Source organism: Phyllostomus hastatus, unplaced genomic scaffold (genome assembly GCF_019186645.2).
Source record: "Phyllostomus hastatus isolate PE091 unplaced genomic scaffold, TTU_PhHast_1.1 phas_scaffold_760, whole genome shotgun sequence".
Classification (NCBI taxonomy): Eukaryota; Metazoa; Chordata; class Mammalia; order Chiroptera; family Phyllostomidae; genus Phyllostomus; species Phyllostomus hastatus.
In genome coordinates, this window is record NW_025334040.1 from 1,423,301 (window position 1) to 1,440,112 (window position 16,812).

The 16,812-nt window shown below is 47.2% G+C and overlaps 1 protein-coding gene across 1 annotated transcript; it reads right to left on the bottom strand.

Moving 5' to 3' along the window:
* Positions 1 to 3,869: 3,869 nt before the first annotated feature.
* On the bottom strand, positions 3,870 to 15,492 carry YWHAH (tyrosine 3-monooxygenase/tryptophan 5-monooxygenase activation protein eta). The gene is made up of 2 exons (XM_045826883.1): positions 15,191 to 15,492; positions 3,870 to 5,334 (listed from the first exon to the last, which is right to left on the bottom strand). Exons 1-2 carry the CDS (start codon positions 15,275 to 15,277, stop codon positions 4,681 to 4,683), a joined length of 741 nt encoding a protein of 246 aa, XP_045682839.1. The 5' UTR covers positions 15,278 to 15,492; the 3' UTR covers positions 3,870 to 4,680.
* Positions 15,493 to 16,812: the final 1,320 nt, after the last annotated feature.

Sequence of the window (16,812 nt, forward strand, 5' to 3'; positions counted from 1 at the left end):
TTTTTAGAAGCTGCTGAGAAGCCAGAACTCACCCAAGGTCACACCACCGATTTTCAGGTGACATCCTGAGGCCTCACGACCCTGTTTCTATGTGGCTCATCAGTAGTAGACTTGGGTGGGTCTATAAAGGGTTCCTTTTGGTCATTTCACTTTTTAAAAACTCTGGCTTCCCTCAAACCAATCGATCATTCATGAATTTAACACCTTCTTGTTGTGAGCTGTGTGCCAGGCCCTCAAGAAGAACCTAAGCAGCGTTGTCATTGTCACCTTTTTATTTTACATTTTATTGTAGCTTCCCCACTAGAGCGTTAGCCCCAGGAGAACAGGTAACTCACCAAGGTAACCCTAGCACCCTGCCCAATGTCTACCCTGTGGTTTGTTGAATGAGTGAGACAAAGTGACAAATGACATTGTGTGGTACAGACCCCCAGAGAGGGGCCCACGGCAGCTGGCAGGAAGAAGGTAGGGTTTCACTGGTAGGACCTGAGTAAGCCAATAGAAGAAAGCCGCTCCAGAGGAGAGAGTAATGGCTTGAGCCAAAGTCAGAGAGCAGGCTGAACAAGTTGGGTCCAGCTAGGGAGAGATCTCAACTGGTGGTGTTTGCGTCCACCTCTTGAGTCATACTGTCGCTGTAGCACCTGCAAGTGTCTCCTCTTAGAAGGAAGGAAAGCACTAGGATCCCTGTCCTGGATACCCCTGGTGGTGGGAGTGGGGCAGCAGAAAAGGCTGGCTGGGCTGAAGAGGCCAATGTGAAGGAGGTAACTGAGAGAAGTCTGGTTGGTGAGGAAGGAAGAGGTACCACACAGGAAGACCTAGAACGTCAGGCTTCCAGCCTCTGCATGAGGGCGACACGCTCATGACAAGAACAAGGACCTTGGAGACCTGCAGAGCGATGTACTCTCTCATTTCCCAGCTGTGGGACCACATGAACGTCACTTTTCCTCTCTGAGCCTCTCAATTGGAGCTACGACCTTCTTCTTGAATTGCCTGGTTTGAATTTTAGGCTGTATGTAAAGCCCCCTTTAGTGTGATGACTGCTAAGTCACCTGCAGAAGGCAATCGGCAAACGTTATTTCCTCTCCCCTTCTTTGTCGAGTCCCTGCCCTCCAGAATGGCATGGGATTTGTAAACTTGACGGTGGATTCCTTCCTTCTGTAGCTCTCCCAACCTTGCTTTGCCCGGCACCATAGGGACCTATGGTCCAGTGGAGAGATGTGCACAGTGACTTGGAATAATGTAAAGATTGACCCCAAATCACCCAGCAGGAGGCTTCCAGCCAGATCAGAGGTCTCTCTCCTAAGAGAGAGCATTTCATTAGGTCTTGAAAGGATTTGATTTGGATAGGATGTTCTATAGATTGGAAAAGAAAGGATAGAAACCAGACAGAGGGGCTAGCTATTGTTACTACTTTTCTAGGACTCCTTTTCTCCAGGTGGGGATCAAAAAACACATGGTGTGGTGGAAAGAGCTTTGAACTGGGACAGCCCGTTTTGATCTCAGCATTTCCTCTTACTGCTATGTACCTCACACCATCTGATATCTGGGGTCTCCTGTTAAAATGATCATTTCTACCTTTCAGAGTTGCTGGGAAGATTCAGGCCACGCACCTTAAGTGCCCAGAACGTAGCAGGTATTTGAAATGGTTGCTGTCATCAGCCTAACGACTGGACGGTCTGGTAGGTCCCACCCAGCTGTGAATCGGTGTTTGTGTTTGCCTCTAGATGGAGGGTCACCTGAAAACTGAGGACCCTCTCCATCTCTGAATGGCAGGCATTCTGTAAGGGTATGTGGGAGGGTGTGGAGGTCCCGACGGTTGGAATCAAGCCTACTTTACGTTACAGAACCAAGGGGCATCCTGGGCTCCCCCATCCCAAGTGATTCAAGACAGCCAAGAATTAACCCAACAACAGTTCCATTTTCAAGGATCCTACCATATCCTCCAACCCAAACCAATGGATTCTGAACAGGGTTTGAGGAGTTACTTCCAATCTGAAGCAATAGCACCAATAACTTTAAACATCCCTTTCCAACTATAATTCCTTCAACTCTAAATGGAAACCTTAAAAGCATCAAGTATTCCCATTCTGGGGATGCTCACACCCCCTTTTTTCCCTCCATCTCAATCCCGAGAGCATGGCAGTGAAAAGAACCACGAACAAAGGTTTAGGGGATCTGAATGCTATCTAGGTTGTTACTGATTTTGCAGTGACTCTGGGAAAAGCCATTTCCCTCCTCCGGACTTCCATTTCCCCTGCAGCAGCAACACTGAGATGACTCCATCTTATTTCATAAATTTATCTTGACCAGTTTTAAAACATGAGTGTGTAGCACTAGGAGGAAACTTGAGATCACACAGCAGAGAAGCCTTCCAGGTTTATGCCACATTGATTTCATAGCTCCCTGTTAGGACCACTCCAAGAACCCCATTTATAACTTACAGGGCTAAGTGTAATTTACGTGCCCATACTTCCCCACACCCCATCCTCAGACCACAGAGGATGCCTTACACACACTGAGTACTTTGAGTTGAATGAAAACTTGTATTACAAATCCTACACTTAAAAATGAGGGACCTGAGGCTCCAGGGTTGTGAGGCTCATCAAAGCTGTCTGGAGCACAAGCAGCAAGGCACTTATAGAGGCCCCAAGGGCAGCGAGAATTCTGGATCAGTGGAGCAGAAGCTGTTGACTTTCCAGTCGTGTGAATTCCAGAGGCCCCCAGACTTTGCTCCTCAGCTTTTTCCAAGGATGGGGACAAAACCTTTTACAAGACAGCTGTGAAATGAAAATGTGTTTTTCTTAAAGCCTTTCCTCGGAAGAACACTTCAAATGTAAGGGCAATTTTAATGTCTACATGATTATCAAAGACAAGTGTCCTGGCCACATAACGCTTGTAGCTTTAAAATACCTGACCCAATTGTAAAACTCAGTAACCATTCTAGATAGCAATTAGGCCAACTTCAAACAGGCTTCTTAAGGACTATTTATTAACACGTGGGTCGTTCCTGATTTAGAATGAAGAGAGGTTAAACGTCCACGCTCAGAAGTTGTGCTCGTCCACAATATAAGGTCAAGGACAGAAAGTGGGTCAGGGACATTTTCACCCGTCTAGTATCAAGCTTTAGTCAGGAGTAAGGTATTTAAGACATTTGTGTAACGGAACCAATCCACTTAAAAAGCACGTTGGGTCCTGGGCACCAGGCTGAAGGTGATAAACTTATGAGGGCTAGAGACGCCGCCTGACAGAGCCCAGCTGGTGGTGCCAGGCCTCAGGGTGGGCCCTGGGGTGCAGTGAAAAGGGGAGCACACTTAAAGGGTTAGCATTTTCCCTTTTTTAAACTTTCCCCTTTTTAAACTCAGAGATTTGCTTTTCTATTTTAAAGAATACTCGAAGCTTTAATAATAGTCAGTAAAGATTATTTCAGGGGTCCAGTTTTGTCCCTAATTAACATTTAATTACATCTAATACAAAGAGTATTAAGAAAATTTGAGGGTAGGCATAAGCTTGGCATCTCCCATATCAACCAGCTTCCACTAGGGTGGATCGATCACCCTTCTCTTCCCTTCCCAAGTTAAACACAGACCTGACCTTTCACTGAGCTGCTGTACGCAGAAGACAGCATTTTGGTCGGCTCGGTCCCCGTCATTAGGGTAAGTGTGACTATGTTGGCTGGGTTCACAGAAAACTAATTAAAATGCATGAGTCTTATGCATATATTACCAACTGTGTAATGAGATCAGAGGGCAAGAAAACTTACTGTATGAAAAGTTAAAAATGCTTCAACATTTGGGAGACTCAGACAGAATTCAAAATGGTGACCTGTGACATACCTCTCTGAGGAGGGGAAATGAAGACCATACACCTAGAGATATCCCCAAAGCAGCATTTATTTACCCATTGAATTCCAAAACATTGAATTTAGAAGTCTGGCATTTCGATAGTTACCCATCTGGATTGACATGGGCTGACACACACGGCGCTGTCAGGACACACAAGGACAATAGCCAGAGTTACAAAAAATAAACCCATGATTCTTAAACAATCGCCAAAAAAAAAGTTACCAGGTATCAAAACTTTAGATGCATTGCATTGAAAAGAAGGTTTGTGCACATCATAACTTAAAGAGGCAAAAAACAAGGCGCTACTGAAACCTCACGTTAACAATTTATTATAAAGCTGATGGAAAGGAGCAAGTGTTCTCTTTGTATCAGCTTCCCTTAACAGTTTTCCATTAGCTGAAGAAAGGTGGGAGAGGTGAATTCATTTTCGCATGCACAAGATGTACTGCTTATTAACAAAACACTATTAGCTCATTTTAAATGGATCATTTAAATATCATTGCAGCCTGTTTTGGCTAATTCTCCTTTCTAAACTTCCCCATTGCTTTCGCCTGGATTTCACAACTATCAACAGGCATAGTAAAATGCCTCATTCGGAACGCACTTGTCTGGACAATTCTAATGGAAAAAGAAAGCCCTGTGGGCTCTAAGCAACCATCGGTCCAGCAACGCCCATGAAGACTTATCTGAAACTGCTTCCCAGGGAGCAGGGGAGCAGAACTGAGTAGCTGTGCTGCCAATACAGATAGGTGTAGCACTAGATATTTAGTGACTGTGGCAAGGAAGAATCGGTGATGATGGGGGCGGGGGGTGAAGGAAGGGCCAGGGATCCTAAGGCTCTTCAGTTGCCTTCGCCTGCTTCTTCATCCTGCTGGTCGCTCGTCCAGAGGGTGAGGTTGTCTCGCAGCAACTGCATGATGAGCGTGGAGTCTTTATAGGAATCTTCGTTTAGTGTGTCCAGCTCAGCTATGGCATCGTCGAAGGCTTGTTTGGCTAAGAGGCAGGCCTGCTCCGGTGCATTCTGGATCTCATAGTAGAACACGGAGAAGTTGAGGGCCAGGCCCAGCCGGATGGGGTGCGTTGGCTGCATGTGCTCTTTGCTGATTTCGAAGGCTTCCTTGTAGGCTGCCTCAGAAGCTTCGACCACACTGTTTTTCTTCTCCCCGGAAGCTACCTCTGCTAAGTAGCGATAGTAATCGCCTTTCATTTTCAGGTAAAATACCTTGCTCTCATACTGGAAATCATTGCAGTTCTTGATGAGAAACTTGTCAAGCAAAGCGAGGACATCATTGCACACTGTTTCCAGCTCCTTCTCAATCTTCTCCCGGTAAGCTTTGACTTTCTCCAACTTCTTTTCATTTCCATCAGCCATGGTTTTCTGCTCAATGCTGCTGATGACCCTCCAGGAAGATCGCCTGGCACCAACCACATTCTTGTAGGCCACAGAGAGGAGGTTTCGATCTTCGTTGGAGAGAGGCTCATTGAGCTCGGTCACCTGCAAAATGCCAAAGATAGACACTGAGATCCAAGCCTGAAAAATCTGGAAAGGAACCTTCCCTTCAACCTAATCAACGACGCTTCTCATATACAAGAATATAGGCAAGACACTCCAGAGAAAAAGCAATCAGACATGGATAGTATCTGAAGGGAAGACTGTAGTCTAGCTGAAGAAACAAACACTTAAAACTCAAACTATTAAAGGGTAAGGGCTTTGAAAAATTAACAATTCAGGCCCTGTTAAGATGATGCCTTCACCTTGGCAAAGGTACGGTGGGGACAGAGGTAATCATGGAAAGGCTGTGAGATGATGGTACACAACGGTGGGTGAAAAACCCGTGAAGGTTCAGCTGTTCTGCAAAAGATATTCTCAATATGACCATGCGAGTCCTTTGGCAAACATTCAAAAATTTAGAGACCCAAAGTCTGTTCCAGATTCTACTTCCAGCTTGCATTCTAGAAAGAACCAATGAAACCTCCCCCAAATACTTCCTAATAGATAAGAGCTTTGCCGATGAGCTCAAACTCCACACGCATCTAGTGGCCAGAGTGTCAGCCTATGTGGTTCCACATGGAGTCCCAAGGGTACACCCAACCCTCCTCTCTAAGGCAGAACGGATACATTATCGACAGTCAAGTGCGCCAGCCTCTGCTGAGAGGAAGGAGAGCTACTCAGCAGCAAGCTTTACTCTGACTGACCGGACAGGAAACCCGGACTGGCCATCAAGGAGGAAAGCACCACTTATTTTAATGGAAATGTTAAACGCCATAAGCTGTAACTTCCATCACTTAGTTCTCCATGACACCACCTCCGAGCAAGCCAGCTATGTCACTGGTAGAAAGGACACTGGATTTTGTTGTTGTTCACCCCTAGCACCTGGTTACGTGACCTTATTTGGAAATAGGGCCTTTACAGATGTAATCAGTTAAGATGAAGTCATGCTGCACCAGGGTGGATCCCACATCCATTGACTGGTGTCCTTATAAGGAAAAGGAGATTTGTAGGGACACACACAGGGACAACACCTTGTGACGATGGAGGCAGAGAGTGGAGTGATGTGTCTACAAGCCAAGGAACACCAAGGATTACCAGGAGCGACCAGCAGCTAGGACAGAGGCCAGGGAGGACCCTTCCCTGAAGCCTTCTGGGGGAGCACTACACTGCCAATGCCTTGATGTTGAACTTCTAACCTTCCAAACTGTGACAGAACAAATTTCTGTTGTTTTAAGCTACCCAACTTCCTAGGACAACCCTAGGAAACTGATACAGACTTGGAGTCAGAAAACCTTGGTCTGGGCCCCAGCAAAGCCACTGACTTGCTAAATTGGCCCATTTCTTCTATACAGTAAGGAGATTCCTTAATTACATGACCTACTGGTGAAGATAAGCACTGGGGAAACCATAAAACACTCAACAAAAAAGAGGTACTACTATAAATCAAACTGAGTAAGAACAGAAACTCTTCCAGTGGAGGGAAAAAGCCAAGTTCATTGGGGAAAGTTATTAACACCATATAAGAACGGACAGCTTAGCATGGACTGAGAAGACCGAGCGGTGGGGAATCAGAAATTTTAAAAACAAAAATGTTGATAGGGTATTTGAAAAATTAGTTCAAGAACATAAGTGTAATCATTTTGTATTAAATTAGGAAATTTGTGCCAAGTTCTTAGAAAGAGAAGAAATTGTCTACCACCACCTACCTCCCTAACAAAGCCCAAGCAAAACAAAAATGCCAGCTCCCCTTTCTCACGTACCCATTTCCCCATCCCCAGTACCCCTGTTCTTTTGCCACAAATCTTTAGCCAGGCATTCTCTCCTCTTCCGTCTACTCTATCAACCCCACCCCTCTTCTTTCCTCAGTGTGCTCTCTGCCTACAAGCCGCCGCCTGCCGACTCCCCGGGCTGGCCGCCCGGTAGCCAGGTTCCTGGATCCGCCTCACACAGACAGAAGCGGTCTCTCGCATCCCCCGTCTCTCTGCTACTCCACAACCCACGCTCCCCTCCAATCCAGAGGAAGACCTGTAACCCCACTATAGTGTTTTCTTCTCCAGTGAGTGCCTATAAACACTCGCTTGTTTATTGGAAATATAAAGTGTCTTTGCAGATATTTGTTTGATCATTTGATCTTTTAAGGGAGAAACTTTTGTAAATCAAAATTCTATCTCCAATACTCTGACAAGTCTCAGAATGCTTGAATCTTCCAGAATAACTTTTCTAGGGTGACAGTCAATAAAACAAAACATGAAGCAAGAACAGAACTTGGAGAGCCCCTTAGATCTCATAGTAAGCAAATCTAAGACCACCTGTCACTAAAATGCAAATGTAGTACTGACTGGTGTGGGCCAGTGGGTTGGGTATCATCCCTGGAACCAAAAGGTCCCCAGTTCGATTCCCGGTCAGGGGACATGCCTGGGTTGTGGGCTGGTCCCAGCTGGGGGCATGCAAGGGGCAAACAATTGATGTTTCTCTTTCACATCAATGTTTCTCTCCCTCTTTCTCCCTCCCTTCCCATCTTTCTAAAATAAATAAATATTAAATGCAAATGTACCCATAAGAACTCACTATATACTTCAGCCTGTGACTAAGAAAGCTACTTGTGTTAGACTGCAGCAAAGACACACAAAGGTAACTCCCAAGAGCACATCATTAAAACTAAGTGCATATCCGAAATATATTTATAATCACATACGGTAGTTGTACCAGGGGCTCTGTCATTACTTAAAAAAAGAAAAACACTAAGACAACTGGAGTTTACCTGAGCTAGCTGTGTGACCTTGAATAAATTACAACCTTTCATTAAAAGTAAAATAAGGTGGCTCTGGCCAGGTGGCTCAGTTGGCTGGAGTGTTGTCCTGTACACCAAAAAGTTGTGGGCTTGATTCCCAATCAGGGCACATACCTACATCATGGGTTCAAACCCCAGTCAGGGCGCATATGGGAAGCAACCCTTCGATGTTTCTCTCTTATATCAATGTCTCCCTACCTCTCTCCCCACCTCTAAAACAAAACAAAGCAACCCAGGCATGTGCCCCAACTGGGAATTGAACTGGCAACCCTCGGGTCCACAGGCCTGTGCTCAATCCACTGAGCTACACCAGCTGGGGTTTGAGTGAAGATTTTTTTTTAAATGATTTAAAAAAACAAAATAAGGTAGATCAGCCCAAACAATCTCCAAGGACTTCTTCAGCTCCCTTTTCCTAAGCAACAATAAAAGGTATGGTTAAGGCATGAGACTGATACTATTAATGTAAATGAAATGTATCGGTGGGTTTCAGGAATTCACACAGCATTCCCTTTCTCCATCGGGAATAAACTGCCAAAAAAGGCTACTGGGCAATACTTATAATGACACCCTCACAGGAAAAATAATTTACTAGGAGTATGAGTGTTTATATAACAATCATCTGGTTGCCTGCCAGTCTGAATGAATCACTATCAGCATCAGCTGAGGGTGACTAACTGGTATCACTAAGCAAGCATTGTTCTCAGAACCCCAGCCAAGGCCTCGCTGGATATGTTTAAATATAGTATTTTTTTAGCATTCCTGAGTTACAACTTAGTTAACAAAGGGAAATTTATGGGACGAAGATAGTTTTATTACCTGATCACATAACTAAAGAAAACTGGGACTTTTCCCAGATGGGAAAATTATAGGTGGAAGGGAAATCAGATGGCCCATTTTGACAAAAAAGATTCATAGCCAGGCTTGACTGGTGATACTTATTGTAAATAACCTTCATTAACATTAGCCCCAGTTTCCAACACTTCAAATTCCAAAATACTGGAGCCAAGAATCTAAAAAGGTTGGTCCTACATGAAGAGCAGCAGACACTGGGAGGCAATGCAGCCTGACGGAAAGGAAGGAAGGCACCAACTACGAGCGCCAACCACACACACAAGCGCCAACCACACACGAGCGCCAACCACACACACCGAAAACCAGCAATACGATCACCTGGGGATTCTGTGGAGACGATTTACTGCATCGCTACAACCCTAAGTTTCCGAATGGTCTCTAGTTAGGAACATGAAGACAATACAAAGGATTTTCAAGATAGAAGAGACCTAGACAATGGTTCGCAGCCTTCTTTCCACTCTTAATGAGAGTTCCAACACATTCTCATTTCTGCCTTGGGTCAGCTGCTCACACAGCCACTCTGTAAGGGGCTCCCCGCCGTCTCTGAGCTTCTCTGCCTTTTCCTGCCCATCTCACCACCCCATTTAATCCTGTTTACACGCCTCAGGAACACCTTAAACTGACAGACCCTTCCCATTTATAAATATAGTTTCCTCCCCGTTTCCTTCAAGGACTGGGCTCCCTGTCAGCCATTCCCCTGGTGTCCTTGCCACAGGCTCAGGCGACACCAACTCCCAACCCTGGGGCACTCGTTCCAACACTACACAGCATTACTAACAGTCACAAAGAACCTGGTCTACTGTGGATTCATTTATCTTCCTATGACACCACTGCTTACTCAAAGATCCCTAGGGGCCTCCTCCCACTAACTCACAAGGCAATAAACTATGTGTTTGCAAGTAAAAATAGACGCACTGCCAAAAATAGCACAGGGGCTATCTGGGAAAACTTAAAAAGTTCTTATTCTGGGAAACATCCAGTCTCAAAAGTAATACTGAGCAAACCAAAAGGCCACCCCTGAATGGCCAGGCCACAGTTTGGGTTGTCCCCTCCCCTGAACAGCACTCCCAGCCCTCATAGCCACACCACGCCCACTCCTCTCCCATCTTTTACAGTTACCCACACCCACTCGCTGCCAACAAGCTTGCTTCTGCTATTAGACTTTGTAACAGAATAAAATGATTTTCATAAACAATTAAGTAAACATAGTCATAAAATCTTTAAGCTTCTTCAGCAGAATTGTACGTGGTTTGGGGTTGTTGTTTAAAGTGAGCTAGAGGGATGGAAGCTTTCTGGGCAGACTCTCCTCCAAGTCGAAGCCCTGAAGGTGAGGATTCTGCCTGGTCCCAAGCTGGCAAGTCACTGTCACCACTTGCCTAGGCCTGGGAAGACCACACCCTGTCCTCACCAGGACAAGGCTGCAAGTCTATAAGGCCACCAGAGAGGCTCAACCACAAGCTCAGAGCAGAGGAGTTCAGGTGATTAGTACCCACTCCAAGATTAGTATTAATCAAAAACAGCTACCCCTTGCCCTGGCTGGTGAGGCTCAGTGGACTGAGCACCACCCTGCAAACCAAAGGCCACTGGTTGGATTCCCATTCAGGGCACATGCCTGGGTTGTGGGCCAGGTCCCCAGCTGGAGGTGTGCTGTGCAGCAACAGACTGATGTTTCTCTCCCTCTCACTTCCCCTCCCTTCCCCTCTCTCTAAAAGCAAATAAATAAAATCTTTTTTTTTTTTAAACCCTACCTCTGTATCATTGAGACTACCTGTGTCTTGCTCTGGACATAACTGGACACTTTCAGAGGTGCCTGCAAGAGTTAAATACAACCCCATCTGAATGGCATTACTGCATGCCACTGCCCCTGGAGGCACCAGGACGGAAGGCTCCAGAGGCTGTACCAGGTTCTGATCACAGGGAAGTGCCAACACCCACCAAAGAGGGGAATGCCATGGCAGCCAGCAGGGGGCAGAAAACAGGCGGCCTCAACTTGGACACTAGCAATTTTACCAACCGAAACACTGAAATCTTAGAGGTCTATGAGTTTAGAGGCAATACACAAAAACTGGTGCCGAGGATATCCAAGTTTCGTAAAATACCACAAATATAATTTCACATAGTCCTGTACTTAATTCATAGCAGGAACTCAAAGTCCATTACCATTTTGCTTAAGCTAAAAAAAAAAAATCCTAATAAAAATAAAAGAAAAAAAATCCTGGTCAAGACAATAAGCAAAATCCAGATGTATGATTTTGCCTTTTATGCACCTCTGCTATAGCTATGTTAGTAAGATTCTGTTTTTAATCAAACTTAGCAAAAAAATAACTTACATCTAATAGATAAACATAATGTGTTCAGTAAGCCCACTCATGTAAAAGGCTTGGAATTTCACCACCAATGATGGCAACAGCTAATATGTATACTGGAAATATTATCCCTGAGCCTCATGGGGTACTATCACATGGTGGTTTAAGGGAGAGCTCTAAATTTAAGAGTTCAAATCCTGGCTTTACAATTTGACCATGACAAAATTAAACTCGAAACTTCGTTTGTAAAACAGTTAATAACAGTACCCATCCAGAGTGGTTATAAAGATTAAATGAGAATGTACACATGTAGTAACAGCTACTATTTACGGAGTGCCTAGTAAGTCAAACGAAAGACCACAAACTTGATAAACTGTAACATGGAAAACACATTTGGGGTAACCCTGTCAAACCCTATTTCTGGAAAACTGCAGCCTTCCCCTAATACAGAATTTGACAAAAACGAGAAAACATTTTTGGTTTCTTTGGCATAGTGGCGGGTCCCTTGACTCTGAGAGCTCTTCTGGAGACAATTCAGGAAACCCAAACCCAGGCAGGGTCCACAACTGTCACTTCAGTGCAACGAAGCTGTGAATCGCTCACTATTTGAGATGCCTTTTAATTCAGACTATTGTAAGAACCCAGACCCTGCCTTCTTCCTCAGACAATAGATGACAATGCAATTACATCTCCACTAGTGGGTTAGTGGGAAACAGGACCTACGAGTGTGTGTGTGCGCACGTGTGTGTATTTTTCACACTGACCACAATTTTGGTAGACCTCAAAATCATCTTTCGTTTCACACTCTGAGGCATGGGTCATGTCTCACTCGGGGCCGCTCAGCCATGCTCTCCTTTTACACACCACCTGCCCACTCCCCCACTTCCCATAATCGCACAGCTGTTGGAATGAGAGCCCTTTGCACTCACTGCCTGGGCCAAGTGCCTCTTCCTCTCTGACTCCTGTTTCCTTAAGCTGCAGCTTTGTTTCCTGCTCTTGAGATGTCTGCAGATATTCAAGTCCTTCGGATGTGTTTCGGCCCATCCTTTGTCAGTGCTGATAAAGGCTTGGGGTTCCACAATCTTTCAGGGTTTCTTGCCATTATTATACTCGATGTATGCTACTAGGTATGAGATGAGGAGAGCGTCAAGGCACTCTGTTTCGCCTCAGAAACACTTCTTATCTCTTCAGATTATGGAGTGAGGCAGGGAACTGCCCTTCTAAACTGATGTGAGACAGCACCACTGATCCCAATACGCATGATTTTTCTCACAGCTTACCCACGCCATTCTCCAGCATCCTCCAGGTGACGCTGGTATAGCATAAAAAACACCAATCATACAAGCAGGCAGTATTATTAAGTGACCATTTAAATTATAAGGGAAAAAGAAAACGAGTTAGAAAAATGAAGGCTAAGAATCAAATTGATAATACCAACATTACTAGTTTTATACTGCAGAGGACCCAAAGCCAAGATGTAAGTTTCAAGGTCAAAGTGGTGGCATCAGAACATGCCTTCACTCAGGTGTGCTGCTCCATCCTCCTTACAGCAGTCTACTTACCTGCCCTGAAGAAAATCCACATTAACCCAGAGGGTTACTAGAATTCACTCTTTCCCAAAGCTCTTCCTAAGGCTTGTGACAATATTAAAATGAAGACTGAGTCTTCTCCATAATATTAAGAACTTAACATACAAACACCAACTAAGGTCTCCCAACGACCCCTGCCAAGTCCTTCCCAACAAATGCATCAATTTAAATGACACACACACAATAAGGCATCCAAAAAAAAGGGTTATTTTTTAACAGAAGTTACCCTGAGGAAGTGGTTTATTGCAATTCTGAGATGACATGATTAAAGCTTGGATTGACTTTTCAACGCTGGATGGCTTATCCAACCCATCCATCATTTCAGACCCGGCTATCCGACTCCCAACACATGGGGGGGATCCACTAGCTGGCAAAATGCTATGTTAAAAGCCTCAGAGAAAAACTGGGCACAGTAGCTGCAGGAAAGCGTTTTCAAACCTGCATATGAAGAACTGAAAACCAGTTTTTTCTCTCCCCAAGATGTATTTTATTCTGGTTACCTCTCTCCACTCCCTTTAGGTTGCCTCAGGTTTTCTAGAGCTCCACAACACACCTTCTAGTCCTTTCCCCTTAACCTCAACTCACCTTCTTTCAAGCCTCATCCCTTCGTTCCCCAAAGGGCTCCTACAACTCACAGGGTTAGCGAGGGCCCCACTAAAACATGCAGAGAGAACTCACCTGGCCTAACCCCTGTACCACTCCATTACTGGGGAGAAGGGGCTCACTTAACTATGACTTTCTGTTGGAGTGTTTATCACAGAGAAATTAAAGCACAGGACCTCTTTCAAGGAAAGGAGTTTACATAGCCAGTCCTGTTTCTGAAAAACTTCTGAAATTAACACACTTTTTTTTTTCCTTAAAGAGGGCCTTCAGAATTGCAGACTTCAGTTCTAAACCTTTTGTCCGTTTGGATGAAAAGGTCCTATCTAATCCATGACATCATGTCATGTCACTACTGAATCAACAAATGGGCCTTGGTGGAGGTTTCCGAACACACCTTGTTCAAGTGTAGTAAGGACACCATGGGAAACACAACTCTTCGAGTATGTTTTTTACCTGGATAACCCTAATTATTGACCTCAACAACATACTTCATGTGATATTAATATCAAAAGCCTTAAAAGAAACTTTTCAAATGGTTCTGAAATTTTATGGTATCTATGGATTTATAGTTTTTCTTCCCTAAAATCCCCTCACAAGGAAAAGGACAAATGAGCTATGACCCAGAGAAATAATTCCCAAATTTAAGCCCATTAACATCTGTCACAAGAACTGGGTAAAGTGAAGATTTCAGGATCCCACCCCCAGAGTTTCAGAATCTTTAAGTCTAAGGAGGGGCCCAGACGGATCCTCCCTGGTCTCAGGAGGTTGTACACGGGATGAACAGAGTAGGTGGGTGGCCGCAGTTGTATCTTGACCATTGTCTGACCTTGAGGCAGAGAGAAAGTAATGTGCATTTAGAGAAAATGTAAATTAAGGTTAAGACACAGGGACCGTAAGAGGATAACCGGAACTCTCAGAAACGCAGGTGGTGTCTAATCCAAGGCATTTGCTAGGGTGTGGCTGGCCCGGCTCCTTCACCGGAAATCAGGCTGCAGATCGATCTGTGAGGGTCTCGGGAATGCAAAGGCACATTGGCTCGTCTCGCTTTTAAGTCACACCTCTTTTAATCTCCAGGCAGCATCAAACCTGAGTGGGGCCCCATGCCCGCCGCCCTCCCGCCCGCATCCACGCCTAGACTGCAGGGTGGGGGTCTTCGCACACAAAACCAGACCCGGGGCGTGGGAAGATGGGACGAGCATGATTCCGCAGAGCAGAGCAAAACAGACAGAATTACAGACTTAGGCCGGGGCAGCAAAAGCCAGGAGAGACAGGGCACACTAACTAGGTGATTCTTTATTTCAAGTTAGGGTATCGAGAAAGAAGACAAGAGGGGAGTGAGCCCCGGGTCTAGAAGAATGGTCTAAAAGGAGGAATGTGTCTGCCTCACGTTTCCTCTGGTACCCCCTCCCCCCACGCAGGGCTCTGAGCTAGGATGCGGCGACCCTCGCCCGCCCACCCGAAGAGGGACACAGACACCAGTCCGTCCCAGCAAGGCTGCATGCACGACCGCGAGCGGCTCCCTGCCCGGAGACCCCACCCGGGTCCGGCCGCAGGAAATGGCGGGGCGCCCGGCAGGCGCGGGAAGCACGGTCTACGGGCGGGCGGGCGGCCGCGCCCAGCCGGGTCGCCCCGGGCCCAGAAGGAGACGCCGCCCGGCCGTCCATCCCTTCCCCACGCCGAGCCCCCCGGCCGGCCGCCCGGGCTCCCGGCGCCCTCACCGCCTTCATGGCGGAGGCCATGTCGTCGTAGCGCTCTGCCTGCTCGGCCAGCCGCGCCCGCTGCAGCAGCTGCTCCCGGTCCCCCATGTCGCTCGTGGCTCGGCCTCGCCTCACGCCCTGCACCGCTCGCTCGCTTGCCCGCCTGTCGGCTCCCCAGTCGCCGAGGAGGCCGCCGCCGCGCACGCGCACTGGCTCGCCGGCCGGCCCGAGGCTCAGGCTGCAGACAGCGCTGCCGCTCGCGCCCTCTCGCTGGCTCGCCCCGTGCACAGTGGCTAGCGCCGCGGACGCCGCCGAGGGAGGAGACGCAGTCGCGCCAGGAGGGGGATGGGAGGACTGGAGGACGCCTGCGCAGTGGGAGCAGCCGAGCAGAGTGGCGGGGACCGGCCAGTGTGGGAGGGGGGAAGGGCGGGCCGGCCCTAACGGTCTATTTCAAGGTGACGTCACCTACTATAAATAGCTGCCGCTGTGGCCCCGCCCCAAAGCTGCGCAAGCGCCCTTCGGGTGCTGCATTTTACCGCCGCATAGGTGGAGGTAGGAGAAGGGAATGCAGGGTGGGAACTGCAGGCTAGAAGAAGGGGTGAGGTGATGGCAACGAAGCAGGCAGCGCTTTGGCGCAACCCCACCCAGAAAAGCACCTCTGAGTCCAGGTTAGAGGTCTGGCTTGAGAAGAGCCCAAAAAGCAAATAAACCTAGTACTTGGAGAATCCGGGAGACCGCGAGCCCCGAGGGGCGGGTCGAGCCCGCTGCGCGTGCTCTCCGGCCTGCGCCCTGCCTGCGGGTGGGCTCCGCTGGGCCACACCCTGCACTGCCCCACCCTGATAAGGGGCTGGACAAACTGTGACTTCCTTGAGAGGAGGGACACTCCTACTGGGAGCTAACCCAGTGCTATGCCTTTACGGGTATAATCCTATATAATCCTCACAAGCCACCCCGCTGGTAGGCACTACTGGGTTCTCCCGGTTTTTTCAATGCCAGGGTAGTGACTTGTTTAAGGTTACACGGCCCTTAAGTGGTGGAACTAGGATCTGAGTTCAAACCCAGGATCGGCTTCCTCCTGTGGCAGACAGTGGTGGAAGGCTGGCTCGTTGACCAAGCTGTCCCAGTCTTGGCGTTCCGTGCCGAGGGTACCTCGTGCCAGGCCCTGGGCTGGGCCCAGGACATGCTAGGAAAATCCCAATGACTAAAACAGGCCTTAAGTTAAGCACAACATGCCAAGGACGACGCAGGACAAGGGGCCTTAGGCTCAGAATTTTACTGAGCACCTACTGCATGCTCAGCACATGGGGAAGGAGTAGCTACAGAATAAGTAGGATACAGCCCTGCCTCAGAAACTGAGATCCAGATACACAAGAGCACAGGTAAGCTGGACCTTGAAGGAGATGACAGGGAAAAGTGTTAGGGATTGGGGTTCAGCATGGGCAAAGCCTTGCCACGGAGGATGGAAACAACGATGAGAAGAGAGGCCTGGCAGTGGGAAACGAGATTGGGAAAAACAAGATTATGGAGTGTTTCAAACGACAGGCTGAAGATGTGAGTCATTGTCCTTGGGTCACAAGGAACCACCAGAAATGGGGAAATCATTTTTCAGGCCAGGAATCTTGCTCTGGAGAATAAGATGTGTT

What these genes read in the sequence shown, in the direction of transcription:
- YWHAH (XM_045826883.1), bottom strand. Translation starts at nt 15,277, where the DNA reads ATGGGGGACCGGGAGCAGCTGCTGCAGCGGGCGCGGCTGGCCGAGCAG. An exon ending in TGGCCTCCGCCATGAAGGCG is followed by an intron (nt 5,335 to 15,190) that starts GTGAGGGCGCCG and finishes GGCATTTTGCAG; the next exon opens with GTGACCGAGCTCAATGAGCC.